The sequence below is a fragment of the Mesoplodon bidens genome (assembly GCF_964165515.1).
Source record: "Mesoplodon bidens genome assembly, chromosome: 11".
Classification (NCBI taxonomy): Eukaryota; Metazoa; Chordata; class Mammalia; order Artiodactyla; family Ziphiidae; genus Mesoplodon; species Mesoplodon bidens.
This window is the reverse complement of record NC_138167.1, coordinates 46,933,995-46,951,114: the sequence shown is the minus strand read 5'-3', so window position 1 is coordinate 46,951,114 and position 17,120 is coordinate 46,933,995. Positions and strand designations below refer to the sequence as shown.

At 42.1% G+C, this 17,120-nt stretch overlaps 2 protein-coding genes across 3 annotated transcripts in view; both read right to left on the bottom strand.

The window, feature by feature from the left end:
* NCKAP5L (NCK associated protein 5 like) overlaps positions 1-5,196 on the bottom strand; it is a 48,349-nt gene extending 43,153 nt beyond the window's left edge. The window contains exon 1 of one of the 2 annotated variants that reach the window (XM_081248022.1): positions 5,146-5,196. The gene's annotated coding sequence lies outside the window, so the exon portion shown is untranslated. The remainder of the gene's footprint in view (positions 1-5,145) is intronic. The other variant, XM_081248018.1, reaches the window with a different exon arrangement.
* Positions 1,005-5,564, bottom strand: BCDIN3D (BCDIN3 domain containing RNA methyltransferase). Its single transcript, XM_081248025.1, is given in 3 exon segments — positions 1,005-1,889; positions 5,146-5,442; positions 5,444-5,564. Coding segments are annotated over 3 exon segments (1,062 nt in total). The 5' UTR covers position 5,564; the 3' UTR covers positions 1,005-1,244.
* Between the last annotated feature and the right edge of the window lie 11,556 nt (positions 5,565-17,120).

The following is a 17,120-nucleotide window of genomic DNA, read 5'->3' as shown; positions in this document are numbered from 1 at the left end:
TATCTTCCACTTTCCCTTGAAGTGGACTCATGGGTGTTTCAAAAATCAACACCTGCCAGACATCAGTGACACCTATCCCACAGCACTGATGCTGTAGCCATCCAATTGTAGGCTGCATTTTGTGTAGGCTTCTCTGCACGTATTCCCACCCCCATACTGGTGTATGCCCCCCACCTCCATACTGGTGTTCTTTGACAGAGGACACTGACAAAAAAAGTCCTGAATTAACTTACTCGCTGGCATGTTTTCTGTTTTGAGCTTGGGTGAGGTTCTTTTTCTTGAGTTGAAACCTCCATGGGTAGAGTGGTTAAAGGCAGAAATTTCTTTTCTACTCCAGATTCACAGGGCAATCTCAACCATACTCAAGTCACTTTTATTATATATAAAATATAATTGTATATATTCTATATAATCCCACTTCATTCATTTCATTTGTACCGGTTGGATTTTGAGTTCATAATTTCATCTTTTAAACATCTTTTAAATGCTAGTCGATGCATCTTGCTTAGTACTGTATCTTAACTGCTGTGCTCAGCCTGGGCATGTTGGAAACTTGACCTGCTCTGGAAAGATGTTCTTCCTACCAAAGCTTCTCCTTTAGCCAGGCCAATGACTTTTCATTCCAGATTGTACTGTGAGGTTTTGTCTCATAGACAGGATGAGTTAGTCTAGAAGAAGCCTGAAGAAGGCAGATCAGATTTAAGGAGCCCAGGGAGGGACATTCTAAGGCTAACCTGGTCTAAGTCTTCCTAAATAACCACCAAAAGCAGCCCTTTGCATATCCCAGAACCAGGATCACTTCCTCTAGGTCATTCCAGATAGGACAGATCATTGCCCCACAGGTATATTCTCCTCAGGGATCATCCCCCAAAATGAGGAAGATGCTGATTCTTTTAATTGCATGTCCTGGACATTTAAAAAGCTTCTGCCAAGTTTTTTTTTTTTTTTTTTTTTTTTTTTTTTTTGCGGTATGCGGGCCTCTCACTGTTGTGGCCTCTCCATTGCGGACGCGCAGGCTCAGTGGCCACGGCTCACGGGACCAACCGCTCTGCGGCATGTGGGATCCTCCCGGACCGGGGCACGAACCCGTGTCCCCTGCATCGGCAGGCGGACTCTCAACCACTGCGCCACCAGGGAAGCCCATCTGCCAAGTTTTAAAGCTGCCTAACTACCAGGAGTTAAGGAGAATGAACTTAATTCTTTGTATAAAAACCCCTTTCAATATCTCTATCCTCCCTCCCATCTCATTGCCTCCAGAATCTTATTCTGTTCCTTTCTTTCCCTTCTTCTATCAGTGATTCAGGGATCGGATGAGTCTCTGTGGCTTGTTTTGCCCTGAAGAGCAGAAGGCTTCGGTCCCAACTGGTGTTGCCGAAGCAGCATACTAATTCCATGCCATGGTCCTGGGTCAAGATCTGCACAATCTGATTAGCCATATCACCTCGGATAGCTAGGGAGCGGAAGTGGTCAAAATCATGGAGGCCCAGCTTCCGGAGACGCCTTGCAGCTGCCCGATAACACTTCCAGGGCTGTGGTTCCACAAGGAGGTAGCAGCACAGGGAAGAAAGGTGGGCCAGGAACTCCCAAAGGCCTTGGTCCCCATGGTTCAGATGAATCCACATGGTTATTGACATGCAGAAGCCAATATCAAAAACTGAGCGTCCAAACTGGCTTAAAAAAGAGCTCAAGAGAACTTTCCGTGTCCTGTGATTCATGAAGTCCAGGGTGATAAAGGTCAAGCCATCAGGAAAAGGGCATTCTTTTTCAGCTCGTTCCACCAGGACTGGATCTATGTCGCAGCAGAGGAGATGGAGTTCTCTTGAGGCATCTGAGCAGGTCTCCCCATCATGTAGGGAAAGGAAATGTTTGTATAGAGCCACACTCAGATCCTAGAGGAATCCAAAAGAGCTTTGTCATTGCAGCTCTCAACCAGTGAATGGAAGAGAAACCTATATCTCTTATCCTCCCATTGAGACTGCCACTTACTCCTGGCATTATAGGATGTAAGGCTGTTAAACTATAGCCTAAGCAGGCTGCCCCCCAAAAGTTTTCCACAAAGCAGGCTCTCAGCGCCCTCCAGGAGTCTCAGGCTGTAATGCATCATCTCCATACTTTCCTGACACTGATGGGTTGTGTGGTTGAAAGTTACAGCCCAATGGATGCAGCAAAGGAGTCCAGAGCAGTATTTTCCAGCTTAAGTAATATGCTGGTAAGCTCACTATCTTTTTCTTTTTTTGAGTATCTCAGACCCCAGGGAGGAGGAAAAGATTTCAGGAGCATAACCAGTGCTCCTTGACAGGAAGGTGAGGAACAGAGCAAGGACCATCTTATAAAAATCTACTTCTCAGACCTGTGGTTGGGAAAGTCTGCATTCCAAAGTCTTCATTCAGCCTTCACTCTACAGCTTCAATTTTGCTACATGTGTTATGTTTCACTGCCCCCTTCTGAGACTTATTCTGCTTTTGCATCCATTACCTGCTGACCTCCTTCTAGCCAAATCCAATGATTTGTGATTTTCACCATCTTAGCACCTTTTTGACTCTTAAACAAGCCATTATTTCCTTTCTCTAACTTTGACTTCTACAACCATTATAACTAACTCAAATTCATGTTCTAATCTGTTCTTTTAAGGCATTTTTATATTCACTACCTCATTTGCTCTGTGCAAGAATCCTGTGAGGAAAATATTTATGCCCTTTGTGCAGGTGAAGAAAGTGTGGCTGGAAACAATCCAGATGTCCAATAATAGTAGCATGGATTAAGATGGAATACCAGATAGCAATTAAAAATGAAGGAATTCAGCTCAGTGCAGCAACATGGATGACTCACACAAATACATAATGCTGAGTAAAAAAGCAAGACAAAAGAAAATACATGGCAAGCTTCCACTTATATGAAGTTAGAAAATGGACAAAATTAAACTACACTGTTTATGGATACAAAAATAGCAAGCTATAAAGAAAAGCAAGGAAACAATAATAGTAAAAGTTGGGCTCTCTGGGTGGAGATGGGCGTTTATGAGCAGGGAAAGGCATATGGGAGACTTCTCGGGGCGCTGACAATGTTTTATTCTTGATATAGACAGTAGTCATAAAGATGTCTGCTTTATAATAATTCATAAAGTGTGAATTTATGTTTTGTGCACTTTTCTCTATGTGTGGCATAGTTCACAAAAACCCTGTATTTTAAAAATTATGGTTCAGAGGCTAGTGACTTGTCCAATGTCACATGGTTACTACATGGCAGGATTTAGGCAACATTAAGTTCTTTCCTCCATACCAGGCTTCTCATACTTCAATAGGCTTACACATCACCTAGGGATCTTATTAAAATAAAGATGTTGATTTAGTAGATCTGGGTTGGGGGCGGAGATTCTGTATTTCTAATAAACTTCCAAGTCATGCTGATGCTGTAGTTCAAGGACCACATTTTGAGTAGGAAGATTATGCTGCTTAAAAATTTCTCCCCATCTTTCCATTTATTTCTCTGCCATCTTCCCCCTCCTATCTGATCTTGGGTGTGCCCCATGTTTGACCAGTCATTTCATCACATCAGTCCCTCCTCTACCACATCTCTTAATCCTCTCCATCCTCAATTCCCCAATCCTAGAGACCCCTGGAAGCTTAAAAAAGAAAACACAGACTCAAGGGCTCAATCCCTAAGATCCTGATTCAGTAGGTCTAGAGTAGGGCCTAGGAGTTTCTAAAATCTAAAATTCCAGAAACAAAGCACCCCCCCAAGTTATCGCACATCTATATTATGAAGCTGCTAAAAAAGACTGTAGTGACATGGGTGATCTCCAAATTATTAAATGAAAAGCAAGGTGCAAAAGAGTGTGCTATTATTTGTAAGGTGTATACTCAAGAAATTATAAGCAGCAGTTGCCATTGTGTACGAGAAGAGGATTTATGGTCAGGAGTAGAGACTTGCTTTTTACCATATGCCCCTTTGTATTTTGAATTTTTTTGGGGGGGGTCTTATCAAGTGCAAGCATCTTTTCTTAAGTGCAAAATAAAAAACTCCCTAAATGTACAGCCAGGTTTGGGAACCACTGCCCTAGTTAACTGCAACTATGTCCTGGCCCCTAAGGTACACGTATACTACTTTCAACTTTAAAATCTCCTGTAGTTTCCTAATGCCTTTCATGAAATCCCAAGTCTTAAACCCAGTCTCTTTTCCCCTTTGATCTGCTATATCATCACAGTAGAGAAATGTTTGCAAGGGACAGCCAGACACCCACCCATCTGCTCATTCCAGCTTTTTAGCCTGTGTCCAAATGTCTCCCTCCCATTTACCAGCCGTGTGCCTACAGCCCTCAACCCTCTACCAAATTCTCTTCTGCCTAAGGCCAGAAACACGATAAAATTCTCCTCATCCCCTCCCACTCCTGGTCTGGAATGGAGTGAGGGTACTAACTTTTTGAAGCATTTGTAATCATAGGGTCAGAATGCCTGCTCCTCTAGGATATCCTAGTGGCTACAAATAGGTGTCAGAGAGACATTTCGCTATTTTGCTTGTGGTTTGACTATAATCATTCTTACGCCTAAAAATACTTTGCGGTAAGAAAATGTGGCAATGCCTTCCTCCCGCAGGATGTTTTATTTTTCCTTCTCGATCTTCTTCACTGTACTCGGCCAACTGATTGCTTTTAAAATAAATATCCACTTGGCTCCAGGGTCCATTCTGCACCGTTTCACACTAATCTTAATTCCAGGCATGATTCTGTCACCCTTGGCTCCCAGTAAACCAATCCCAACCCCACGCTCCCAAACTTGGGTCTCGGGAAGTCCCCTCTCCCCCAGCCAGGTCGCCAGCCACGCTGGACAGGAGGCAAGCGCTGGAAGCCCAGGCACAGTGGCCCTTCCCACCCGGCGTTCTGCCAGGGGGCCGCAAGCGCGGAGGCGGGGACGCAGGAATTCGGGACGTAATTGAAAACGATTCCTCCCCAAGATTCCTAAAAGAGATAGTGCTGGGACCCTAGAGATGAGGTAGCGGTAGCAGCAGGGGGTCGAACACTACGCCTTTAAACTCATTTTGGGAAAGTTGTGAGGGGTCTGGTGCCACGCCCAGGCCGGAACCCCAGTGGATGTGAAGGCTGCCAACCTCTCGGCTCGACCGACGTCCGATCCCTCCCCCGTCACTCACCCCGGAGTTACACCCCACGTCGAGCCCCAGGATCGGCCTTGTCTCGGGACTCTGAGGGAAGAGCCGGCGAAGCAGCTCTGGAGGCAGGAGGCGGAGCCGTTGCTCTGGAGGGTGGAAGCGGGAATAATGAGGGAAATTTCCGAAGGGGGCGGCCCCGGGTTCCAGAACTCGCGGTTCTTCTTCCGCCGCGGTCTCTTCAACGCCCCCGGTGGCTTGCTTCATGGACACCGCCATTAGTCTCAGTCTGGCCTCGGGGTCCCCTCGGAACCGGAAGTCGGGAACCTGCAGGCTCGGCGAGCCGCGGTCCGGGCTCCAGCGCGCCTGCGCTGCATGGCAAAGGCGAGTGACTATAAAGGCGGCCTACCCTGAGCCAGCGCAGAAGCTTGGGGTTTGCGCTGGCGTGTGGAACCATCGCCATAACCTGGGAGGTGGTTAGTAATATTATCCCGTTTTTCTGGTGAAACAAGCTCAGAGAGGTTGAGTGACTTGCTCAAGCTGACATAGTTTCAACTTGGGCTACCCAGAACAAGGAATTTGTTGGGACTTGGAAGTCACTTTTGGTCCACCTTCCTTCCTTTACAAATGCATGTGAGATCCAGAGAGTAGGAATGACTTGTCCAGGGTCACACGCGAATCTGTGACGCTGGAACTTCACCCGGTTCATCCTGTGATGCCAGGAACTATGGGTCACTCGAGGTGCCAGAAGACCCAGATGGCCCTGCCTGCCACATGGGTCAGGTGGACAGGGGCAACTGTAGACTGTGAGCTCTTGAGAGACAAGGACTATGCCTTACGAGCCGGTACTTAAAGAGTGCTTACCAGGCGCTAGACACCTTTCTAAGCCCTTTACATGTATTTATTTAATTCTCACACTAACCCTGTGAGGAAAGAACGGTAACTAATATCCCTTTTATATAGATGAGGACATTGGGGCACAGCGAAGTTAGTAACTTGCCCAAGGTGTTGCAGTTAGAAAGGATAGTACCAGGATTTGACCCAGGCACTTTGGCTCCAGAGGATGTACTTGCAACCATTATGTTATTCTCAGCCTGAATCCCTTATACCTGCCATAATGCCTGACCCAAGGATGCTTAATAAGTATATGCTGAATGAAAACTCAATATCTACAAATGGTATTGAGAAAACTGGATATTCATATGCAAAAGAATGAAAGTAGACCCTTACACAAAAATCAACTCAAAATGGATTAAATGTAAGACCTGAAACTGTATATCTCCTAGAAAAAAAACCATAGGGGAAAGGCTTCAAGACTGATCTTGGCAATGATTTCATGGATGTGATGCCAAAAGCACAGACAACAAAAGCAAAAATAGACAAGTGGGACTACATCAAACTAAAAAGCTTCTACATAGCAACAGAAACCACTGACAGTAAAAAGGCAACCTATGGAATGGGAGAAAATATTTGCAAGCCATTTATCTGATAAGGGATTAATTTCCAAAATATATAAGGAACTCCTACAAATCAAAAGCACAAAAACCAATAACTTGATTTTTTTTTTAATGGGCAAAGGACTTGAATAGACAGTTTTCCAAAGGAAGACGTACAAATGACCAACAGGTATATGAAAAGATGTTCAGTGTCACTAATCATCAGAGAAATGCAAATCAAAACCACAATGAGATATCACCTCACACCTGTTAGGGTGGCTATTATGAAAACAAAAACAACAGACAAGAGGTATTGGCAAGGATGTGGAGAAAGTGGAACGCTGTGCGTTGTTGGTGGAAATGTAAAATGGTGCAGCCTCTATGACAAACAGTATGGATGTTCCTCAAAAAATTAAAAATAGAGCTACTACATGATCCAGCAATCCCATTTCTGGGTATTTATCCAAAAGAATTGAAATCAGGATCTCGGAGAGATATTAGTGCTCACATGTTCATTGTGACACTGTTCACAATAGTCAACACGTGGAAATGACTTAAATGTCCATCTGCAGATGAATAGATAAAAGAAATGTGGTATATACATACAGTAGAATATTATTCATCTTAAAAAAGAAGGAAACCCTACCATATGTGACAAAATGGATGAACCTTGAGGACATTAAGCTAAGTGAAATAAGCCAGTTACAGAAGGACAATTACTGCATGATTCCACTTATATAAGGTATCTAAAATAGTCAAACTCACAGAAGCAAAGACTAGAATGGTAGTTACCAGTGGCTGGGGTGAGGGGAAGGGGGACTTACTAGTCAACTGGTATAAAGTTTCAGTTATGCAAGATGAATACATTCTAGAGATCTGCTGTACAACATTGTGTCTATAGATAACAGTACTGTACTGTACACTTAAAAACTGGTTAAGAGGGTAGAGCTCATGTTAAGTATTCTTGTTGCAATGAAATAAAGTTAAAAAAAAAAACCAAACTCCATACAGGATGCAAGTAGGCAACTAAAGCCAGGTCTGATTTGGGAAAACTGAAAAGGAAGAAAGAAGAGAACTGAACTGAAAGAGACCTGGTGGAATGGAACTAGGCAAAATGTGGGCCGAGCCAGAGATAAGAAAAAAAACTGAGCTGGTAAGAAACTGTGCTGAAGGGGCAGGATGGGGCATGGCATTGGCCTAGGTAGCAGGTTCAAGTCAGCAGCCAGGATGGGCCAGAATATCCAGCAGGTTCAGCCAGGGGTCTGCAGAGTTGTGCTGACCTCTCCCCACCCGACCAGCCATCTTCAGGGGGCCTCCAGCTTCATGAGGCCAGCGATTTGCCGAACTTCTTCCAAGGACTGAAGCATGACTTCTGTAGACAGTACCATCAGAAGTTAAAATAGGCCCTGTCCCTTTTCCTCTCAATTTTTACTTCATACTTTCATCTCTGTCTGACCTATCAGACAGAGAGGACATAAGCTAATGACCAAAAGTCACAGTGGGATTGAATTTACCACAATATTCTGCACAACTTCTAGAAAAAGGGGGCAGGGGAGGGTGGGGGAACAGCAGCACCACCATTTCTCTCCCCAGTGTTTGACAAGATTTTGGTGAGCTGAACTTACCCCTTTTTGTCACTAGATGACGCTAGCACAAACACTCGGCAACCCTTAATTTCCAAAGAGCAGGGATCACCTTGCTTTTGTAGGCAGTTTTTTCTTTGCCTGTTTAAACACAGGATATATATATTTGCCAGTAAAGAGTTTAATTTCATCAAGGACATGGGCATGGTTTTTGAGTTCTCAAAACACTGTTCACCTGAAAAGAAATAGGCAACAGTCCTAGGTGGTGAATGGCAGGCTCCTCCTGACCCTGGGAGCCTCAAGAAGTAAAGATAGGAGTGGGCCTGGTAATGTTATTGGGGACCTGAAATGCCTTAGAGGCGAGCCCATAAAGAGGCATTAGAGTTTGACTCACTCCGGGGACTTTTTGAACCTGTGCCCATTTTTCAGAGCCTGATCAGCCCAAGTGACCTGACAATGCTTAGCTGGAGCCTGGGGCCTGAGTAACCAGCCCTAATACCTCAAATAGCTGTAATAGCACCTAAGAGCATGCTCTGCACTGCAGTTGGCTAGATTTTGTGGAGCCTGATGCTTATACAATTGTGCGGGTGGGCAATGCTTTAAAGAAAAAAATTACAAACAAAGATAGGTATGAAAGTGAATATTTACAATGAGAAAATAAATCACAACAAATTACAATTTTTAAAAAGCTGACAAATACCACAAACATCACAAAAAATCCCATAATAGTTTGATGAATCAAATCCCATCAATAGTTTGATGAATCAAATCAAACTTGAATATTACTATTTTCTTACATTTTTTGGCTGCATACTCTTTGATTGCTTCTTCACATGGTAATGATTTGAAAATACCATTTTACTAAGAGGACTAGAAAGATGATTCAGTCTTATCAAATTTGTCTTTTTTTTTGTTGTTGTTACGCGGGCCTCTCACTGCTGTGGCCTCTCCCCTTGCGGAGCACAGGCTCCGGACGCACAGGCTCAGCGGCCATGGCTCACGGGCCCAGCTGCTCCGCGGCATGTGGGATCTTCCTGGACCGGGGCACGAACTCGTGTCCCCTGCATCGGCAGGCGGACTCTCAACCACTGCGCCACCAGGGAAGCCCTCAAATTTGTCTTTTTATTATTTGATCATTTAGAAAATTTTATTTCAGGTTCACAATTTGCTATTGGCAATGTCATGTAAATGTTTAGGTTTGTTATCAAATTGGGGAAAAACCTTGATCAAGTTTCTTTCATCTAGGAGCTATACAATCTCAGAGCATTTCAAATTTTCTTGTGCAGGGACTATGCTCTTCAAATTGACTACGTTTACTAGCCAATTTGTCTTTGAAAACCTCATTATAAATAGTGAATTATGAGTTTTTTATTATTTGCATTACAGTAATTTGTGTCAAGTCATCAAAAGGTGTAAAGATAGGAGTTTTGATAATTTGTATTTTGAACAGTTCTTATCAAAAGAGAAAAGAATGCATATATAATGATATTTGCTGTGTTATTGAGTATATTGCTGACACAAGAAAACTTGTTTTGACTGGATGTCAATAAGGACAGAATCCTCTGCTTATATTTTTGTACAGCTGACAAGTGGAAGTGTTTTCTTCAGACTAGCTTCTGGCCTCATACATTTCTTTTTTTTTTAAAGAAAATGTGTTTATTTTCTCAATATATATTCTTTTGTTAAAATTAATTTTTAGTGGAGTATAGTTGATTTACAATGTTAGTTTCAGGTGTACAGCAAAGTGAATCAGTTATACAAATACATATATCCACTCTTTTTTAGAGTCTATTCCCATATAGGTCATTACAGAGTACTGAGTAGAGTTCCCTGTGCTATACAGTAGGTTATTATTAGTTATCTATTATATATATAGTAGTGTGTATATGTTAATCCCAATCTCCCTATTTATCCCTCCCCCCGCCTTCCCTCTTGGTAACCATAAGTTTGTTTGTTTTCTACATCTGTGACTCTATTTCTGTTTTGTTTAGGTTCATTTGTACCATTTTTTTAGATTCCACGTAGAAGCGATATATGATATTTGCCTTTCTCTGTCTGACTTCGGCTTCATATATTTTCAAAACTTGATTTTCTTCTACTCCCACACACTTCTGGTGCTAGGTGCAGTAGGACACATTTAGACCTTGATTTGAACTCTGGCCTAGCACCTTCAGGTTGCAACTTCAGGTGAGTCAGCCCGGTGGGCAGATAAGAGATTCCTGGAGCTATTCCTTCTTCTGGGCGTCAGGAAATAGTTGTAATAGGTCAACTATGCATGGAAGTGACTGTAAACCATGTGAATAGATCCCAAACAGAGCATATCCCCAACTAAACTTCCCCTTAGCTGGATTCCAAGAATGCCTGTGGCCATTCCAGTGCCATCTAACACAAGGGGAAATGTGAAGGAGGGAAGTCAAAGTGGAAACAGCAGTCTTAATCAACTGCAATTAAAATATCTTAACTTTTTCAAATTTTGTAAAATCAAATGACCTTGTAAACACTTAGAAAAATTTGTAAGGCCTTGGAAGGGTCCTGGGTATGAGTGAGGACCCTGAAGGTTGAGTTACATTAGCTCCATGGTAAATCCATCTCTGTCCTGCACAGAACATGTATCCAAGTACAGTTAAAATGAAGAAGTATATGTAGAATTTGAAATAACCAAGTTAGGAGCTATTCACATGCGTAATGGCGTCTATGGCCTCCCAAGGAACCTTGCGCAGCTGACATCCTGGCCCATGGTCCAGCCCATCCTACCCTCCCATCCTGTCCCTCTCTAATCACACCCCAGAGCTTCTCAGTTCCTGCTCTCCCACCTCACTCACTACTTCCAGCTGGGGTTTGGGGGGCCTCAGAACTGATGGTTAAGCAGGAATCTAAGCATATTTTAAAATATTAAATCTCTTTTCTCCCAGAAACAATGTTCCAATAAGGGGCTCATACCTGGACTTTTGGAACACAAACCATCTATAAATGGAGAATTTACTTTTTATTATGGTTGAGAAATTCTGCAATTAATCCTTGTAGATTTTTTTTTTTTTTTGCGGTACGCGGGCCTCTCACTGCTGTGGCCTCTCCCGTTGCGGAGTACAGACTCCGGACGCGCAGGCTCAGTGGCCATGGCTCACGGGCCCAGCCGCTCCGTGGCACGTGGGATCTTCCCAGACCGGGGCACGGACCTGTGTCCCCTGCATTGGCAGGTGGACTCTCAACCACTGCGCCACCAGGGAAGCCCAATCCTTGTAGATTTTTAAACCACTTGGAAATAATATCCATACAATTTATATGTGTATGGATACGTAAACCTCTCATTTTCAGATGAGGAAACTGAGACGCAGGAGGTAAAGGCAATTTCTCCAAAGCTGGAACCGAATTAGTGAGGGTAGGTTAAGTGCTGTAACAAACAACCCCCAAATCTCAGTGGCTTACCACAATAAAGGTTTATTTCTCCCTCATGTCTCAATTCAATGTGAGTCAAGCGTAGGGTGGAAGGGGCCTCTGCTTCTCAGAGACTTCATGGACCCATCTAGAAGCTTTAAAAAAACATCTGGAAACATTAAAAAACATCTGGAAACATTTCACTGGAGGCAAATAAACACATGAAGAGATGTTAAACATCATTAGCCATTAAGGAAATGCAAACTAAAGCCACCATGAGCTATCCCTATACATCTATTAGAACAGTGAAAATAAAAACATATTGACAACACCAAATGCTTGAGTTCTTGGATGCAGAGAAATTAGATCTGTCATGTATTGTTGGTGAGAATGTCAAATGGCACAGGCATTCTGGAAAATAGTTTGGCAGATTCTTAAAAACAAACAAACAAACAACAACTGGAATTGGGAGGAATGAGGATTAACTGTTAACGGATATGGAGTTTCTTTTGGGGGGACAAAATGTTCTAAAATTAGATTGTGGTGATGGTTTATTCATACCTTCTAAATATATGAAAAAAATATTAAATTATACCCTTTATTTATTTATGTTTAAATATTTATTTATTTATTTATTTATTTATTGGCTGCATCGGGTCTTAGTTGTGGTGCACCGGCTCCAGAGCATATGGGCTCAGTAGTTGCGGCATGCGAGATCTTAGTTTCCCGACCAGGGATTGACTGGTCTCCCCTGCGTTGCAAGATAGACTCTTAGCCACTGGACCACCAGGGAAGTCCCTAACTTGTACACTTTGAATAGGTGAATTATATGGTATGTGAATTATATCTCAATAAATCTGTTCTTAAAAAAATGAACATACACTTACCATATGACCCAGAAATCACACTCCGGGGCATTTATCCTAGAGAAATGAAAACTTATATCCACACAAAACTTTTATGTGACTGTTCATAGTGGCTTTATTTGTAGTAGCTAAAAATTGGAAAGAACCAATATGTCCTTCAGTAAGTGAATGGTTAAACAAACTGTGGTACATCTATAGCATGGACTATTACTCAGTGATAATAAGGAATGAACTACTGATACCTGCAATAATTTGGATGGATGTTAAAGCATTATGCTGAGTGAAAAAAAATCTCAAAAAATACAAACTATATGGTTCCATTTATATAACATTTTCAAAATGAAAAAATCATAGAAAATGGAAAACAGATCAGTGGTTTGCTAGGGTTAGAGGGGTGGATGTGACCATAACATCGTGGCTTAATAGAAATGTTTGTGGTGGTGGAATGTTTCTGTATCTTGATTATAGCGGTGGCTACATGAATCTATTGATAAAATATCACAGAACTATTTACACACATTGTACCAATGTTAATTTCCCAGTTTAGGTAGTGTGGTTAATTATATAAGATGTAATCATTGAGGGAAACAGTGAAGGGTACAGGGGACCTCAGCATACATTTTTGTGACTTCCTGTACATCTATAATTGTTTCAAAATAAACAGTTAAAAAATAAGAGGAATTATTAGAGAATCAATATAGGAAGCAGTTACACCCTCACCCTCTCCACCACCCAATGTAGCCATCTATGCCCCCGCCTGCCTCTAACCCTGGCAGCAAAGTGGACAGGGTAAAATAGAGAATCTCTGGTCCGTAGGACACCAGCCCACTGGAGGCAAGGATAACCTGCTGCAGGCTTAAGTGAAAGCTTACACAGTGAATGTTGAAAACCCCAGATTTCTCGCCCTACCACTTTCCAGATAACCGGCAGCCAGGGTTACACCCTTCAAGTGGGAGGTCTGGAGGGCCTACTTGGGGAAACTTTTTACTTTTTTCTTTTTTTTTAATTTATTTATTTTTTGGCTGCGTTGGGTCTTTGTTGCTGCGTGAGGCTTTCTCTAGTTGTAGGGAGCGGGGGCTCCTCTTCATTGTGGTGCATGGGCTTCTCATTCTGGTGGCTTCTCCTGTTGCGGAGCACGGGCTCTAGGCACACGGGCTTCAGTAGCTGTGGCGCACCGGCTCAGTAGTTGTGGCTCATGGGCTCTAGAACACAGGCTCAGTAGTTGTGGCACAAGGGCTTAGTTTCTCCGCAGCATGTGGGATCTTCCTGGACCAGGGCTTGAACCCTTGTCCCCTGCATTGACAGGCAGATTCTTAACCACTGTGCCACCAGGGAAGCCCTGCTTGGGGAAACTTACTGACATCTGGGGTTTCTCTAGGGAAACGGCCCAGCCAGGACTAGTGAAGCTCACAGAGACAACCCCACCACCAGCTCAGAGCTTTTTAGTGCCCCAGTCATTCTTTTTTTAATATATATATTTATTTTTTTAATTATCTGTTTATTTGGCTGTGTTGGGTCTTACTTGTGGCACATGGGATCTTCATTTAAGCATGCGGGACCTTTCACCGCGGTGCGTGGGCTTTTCTCTAGTTGTGGTGTGTGGGTTTTTCTCTCTCTAATTGTGGCGCACGGGCTCCAGAGTGCATGGACTCTGTAGTTTGCAGCTCACGGGCTCTCTTGTTGAGGTGCGTGAGCTCAGTAGTTGTGGTGTACGGACTCAGTAGTTGTAGCGCGTGGGCTTAGTTGCCCCGTGGCATGTGGGATCCTGGTTCTCTGACCAGGGATCAAACCCCCATTCCCTGCATTGGAAGGCAGATTCTTTACCACTGGACCACCAGGGAAGTCCCCATTCTTTTTTAAATAGATTCCAAGTGTATGTGAAAGTAGAGAGAATGGTATGATTTCCATGTACCTGCTACTCAGCTCCAACAATTAACAAACATACAGCCAATCTTATTTCTTCCATACCTCTATACTTTCACTCTATTGGTGCCCACCCTCTTTAAAAACCAAACCAAAACAAAACAAAAATAAAAACCTTACAGCTTATTTGTTGAAGAAATTAGATATTTCGTCCTGTAGCATTTCCCGTATTCTGGATTGTAGAAGTCATGTAATAATTTTCTCAACTTTTGTATTCTATATAAACTCTCGGCTAGCTCTAGAATCTTGTTCAGATTGAGATTTGATTTTTGGCAGGAAAACTACTAGGTGGGGATGTACTTCCTATTGTATCTCATCGGGGGGCCCACTCTTAAAGTAGAGCAGATGACCCTAGATCATCAGACATTTGAGGAAAGTCTCTAACATGAAAAATAGAGTTCAAATAGCCTAGAAACAAGTCAGTCAGAGCAGCAAAGACCATGCAGGGAGAAGAAAAATATCCCCCAAATCCTAAAATACTAACATTCTCTACGAATTAAGAGAGATATTACATCCATGAAACAAGCTAGAAAAAGAACATTGAATCCAAGTGATGGTTATGTTTACCATAAAATTCTTTCAACTTTTCTATATGTTTGGAAACTTCTCACAGCAAAATATTGGGAAAAAAGAACATTTAAAGAACAAAAAGAAGCCTTGGGAATTAAAAATATGATAGCAGAAATGAAATACTCCATAGAGTAGTTGGAAGATAAAATTGAGGCAGTCTTCTACAAAGCGGAGCAAAAAGGGCAAAGATGGAAAATAGAAGACAAAAGATATAGTCTGCCTTAGGTGGTCTGATATCCAAATAATAGCAGTTCCAGAAAGAGAAAGCTGAGGGAACTATCAAACTATCTGTCAAAGAATTAGCAAATAAATCAAAGAACTAGCAAAGAAATAATTCAAGAAAATTTCCCAGAACTGAAAGGCCTATCAGTTGTATAATGGATAAAAATAGTTTCCTTTCCATCCTCCCTCCCTTTCTCCTTCTCTCCTCTTATCATCCTTCCCTCTTTCCTTCCTTTTTTCTTCCTTTATTTTTTTTAACTTCCCTTTGCAGTATATTTTATTACACAATTATGTAATTTTTGGTATAGAAAAATTAGTAAATCCAGATAAAACAAATAATAAACAAATACAGGGACCTCCCTGGTGGTCCAGTGGTTAAGAATCCTCCTTCTAATGCAGGGGACGCAGGTTCAATCCCTGGTTGGGGAACTAAGATCCCACATGCTGTGGGGCAACTAAGCCTGCACACTCTAGAGCCCACGCACCACAACTATAGAGAAGCCCATGTGCCGCAACAAAAGATCCTGCATGCCACAACAAAGATCCCCCATGCTGCAACTAAGACCCGACACAGCCCAATAAATAAATGAATATTTAAAAAAAATACAGTAAAGTAACAGGGTACAAAGATCTGTTGTGTCTCTATACACTGACAGTGAGCTAGTAGAAAGAGAAATTGAGAAAACAATTTCATTTACAATTGCAACAAAAAGAATAAAATAGCTAGGAATAAACTTAACCTAGGAGGTGAAAGACCTGTACACTGAAAACTGTAAGACGTTGAAAGAAGTTGAAGCAGACACAAACAAATGGAAAGGAATTCATGCTTATGGACTGGAAGAACTAGCATTGTTAAAATGTCCATATTACCTAAAGCAATCTACCTATTCAATGCAATCCCTATCAAAATCCCAAGGACATTTTCCACAGAAATAGAACAAAAAAATTCTAAAATTTATATGGAACCACAAAAGGCCCTGAATAGCAAAAGCAATCTTGAGAAAAAAGAACAAAGCTGGAGGTATAACACACCCTGATTTCAAACTATATTACAAAGCCACAGTAATCAAAACAGCATGGTATTGGCAGAAAACCAGATACATAGATCAATATAAGAGAATTGAGAGCCCAGAAATAAATCCATGCATGGGTTTATGGACAATTAATTTATGACAAAGGAGCAAAGACCATACAATGGAGAAAGGATAACCTCTTCAACAAATGGGGTTGGGGAAACTGGGCAGCTTAAACATGAAACTAGACTACTACCTCACACCATACAAAAAAATCAACTCAAAGTAGATTTAAAGACTTGAATGTAAAACCTGAAACCATAAAACTCTTAGAAGAAAACATGTATGTTTTCTGTATTTGTCCCTGTATTTGTTTATTATTTGTTTTATCTAGATTTACTCATTTTTCTATACCAAAAGTTACATAAATTGTGTAAGAAGGCAGTATGTTCTTTGACATCAGTTTTAATAATATCTTCCTAGATATGTCTCCTCAGGCAAAGGAAACAAAAGCAAAAATAAACAAATGGGACTACATAAAACTAAAAGCTTCTGCACCCTCAACAAAACAAAAAGACAACCTATCAAATGGGAGAAGATATTTGCAAATGATATATCCATTAAGGGGTTGATATCCAAAATATATAAAGAACTCATACAACTCAGCAACAAAAAAACAAACAACCTGGTTAAAAAACGGGCAGAGGAGCTAAACAGACATTTTTTTCAGAGAAGACGTACAGATGGCCAACAGGTACATGAAAAGATTATCACTAACTCATTATCACTAACTATTTGGGAAACGCAAATCAAAACCACAATGGATATCACTTCATGCCTGTTAGAATAAATAACAAGGCAAGAAATAAGTGTTGGGGCTTCCCTGGTGGCGCAGTGGTTGAGAGTCTGCCTGCCAGTGCAGGGGACATGGGTTCGTGCCCCGGTCCAGGAAGATCCCACATGCCATGGAGCGGCTAGTCCTGTGATCCGTGGCCATTGAGCCTGTGCATCTGGAGCCTGTGCTCCACAATG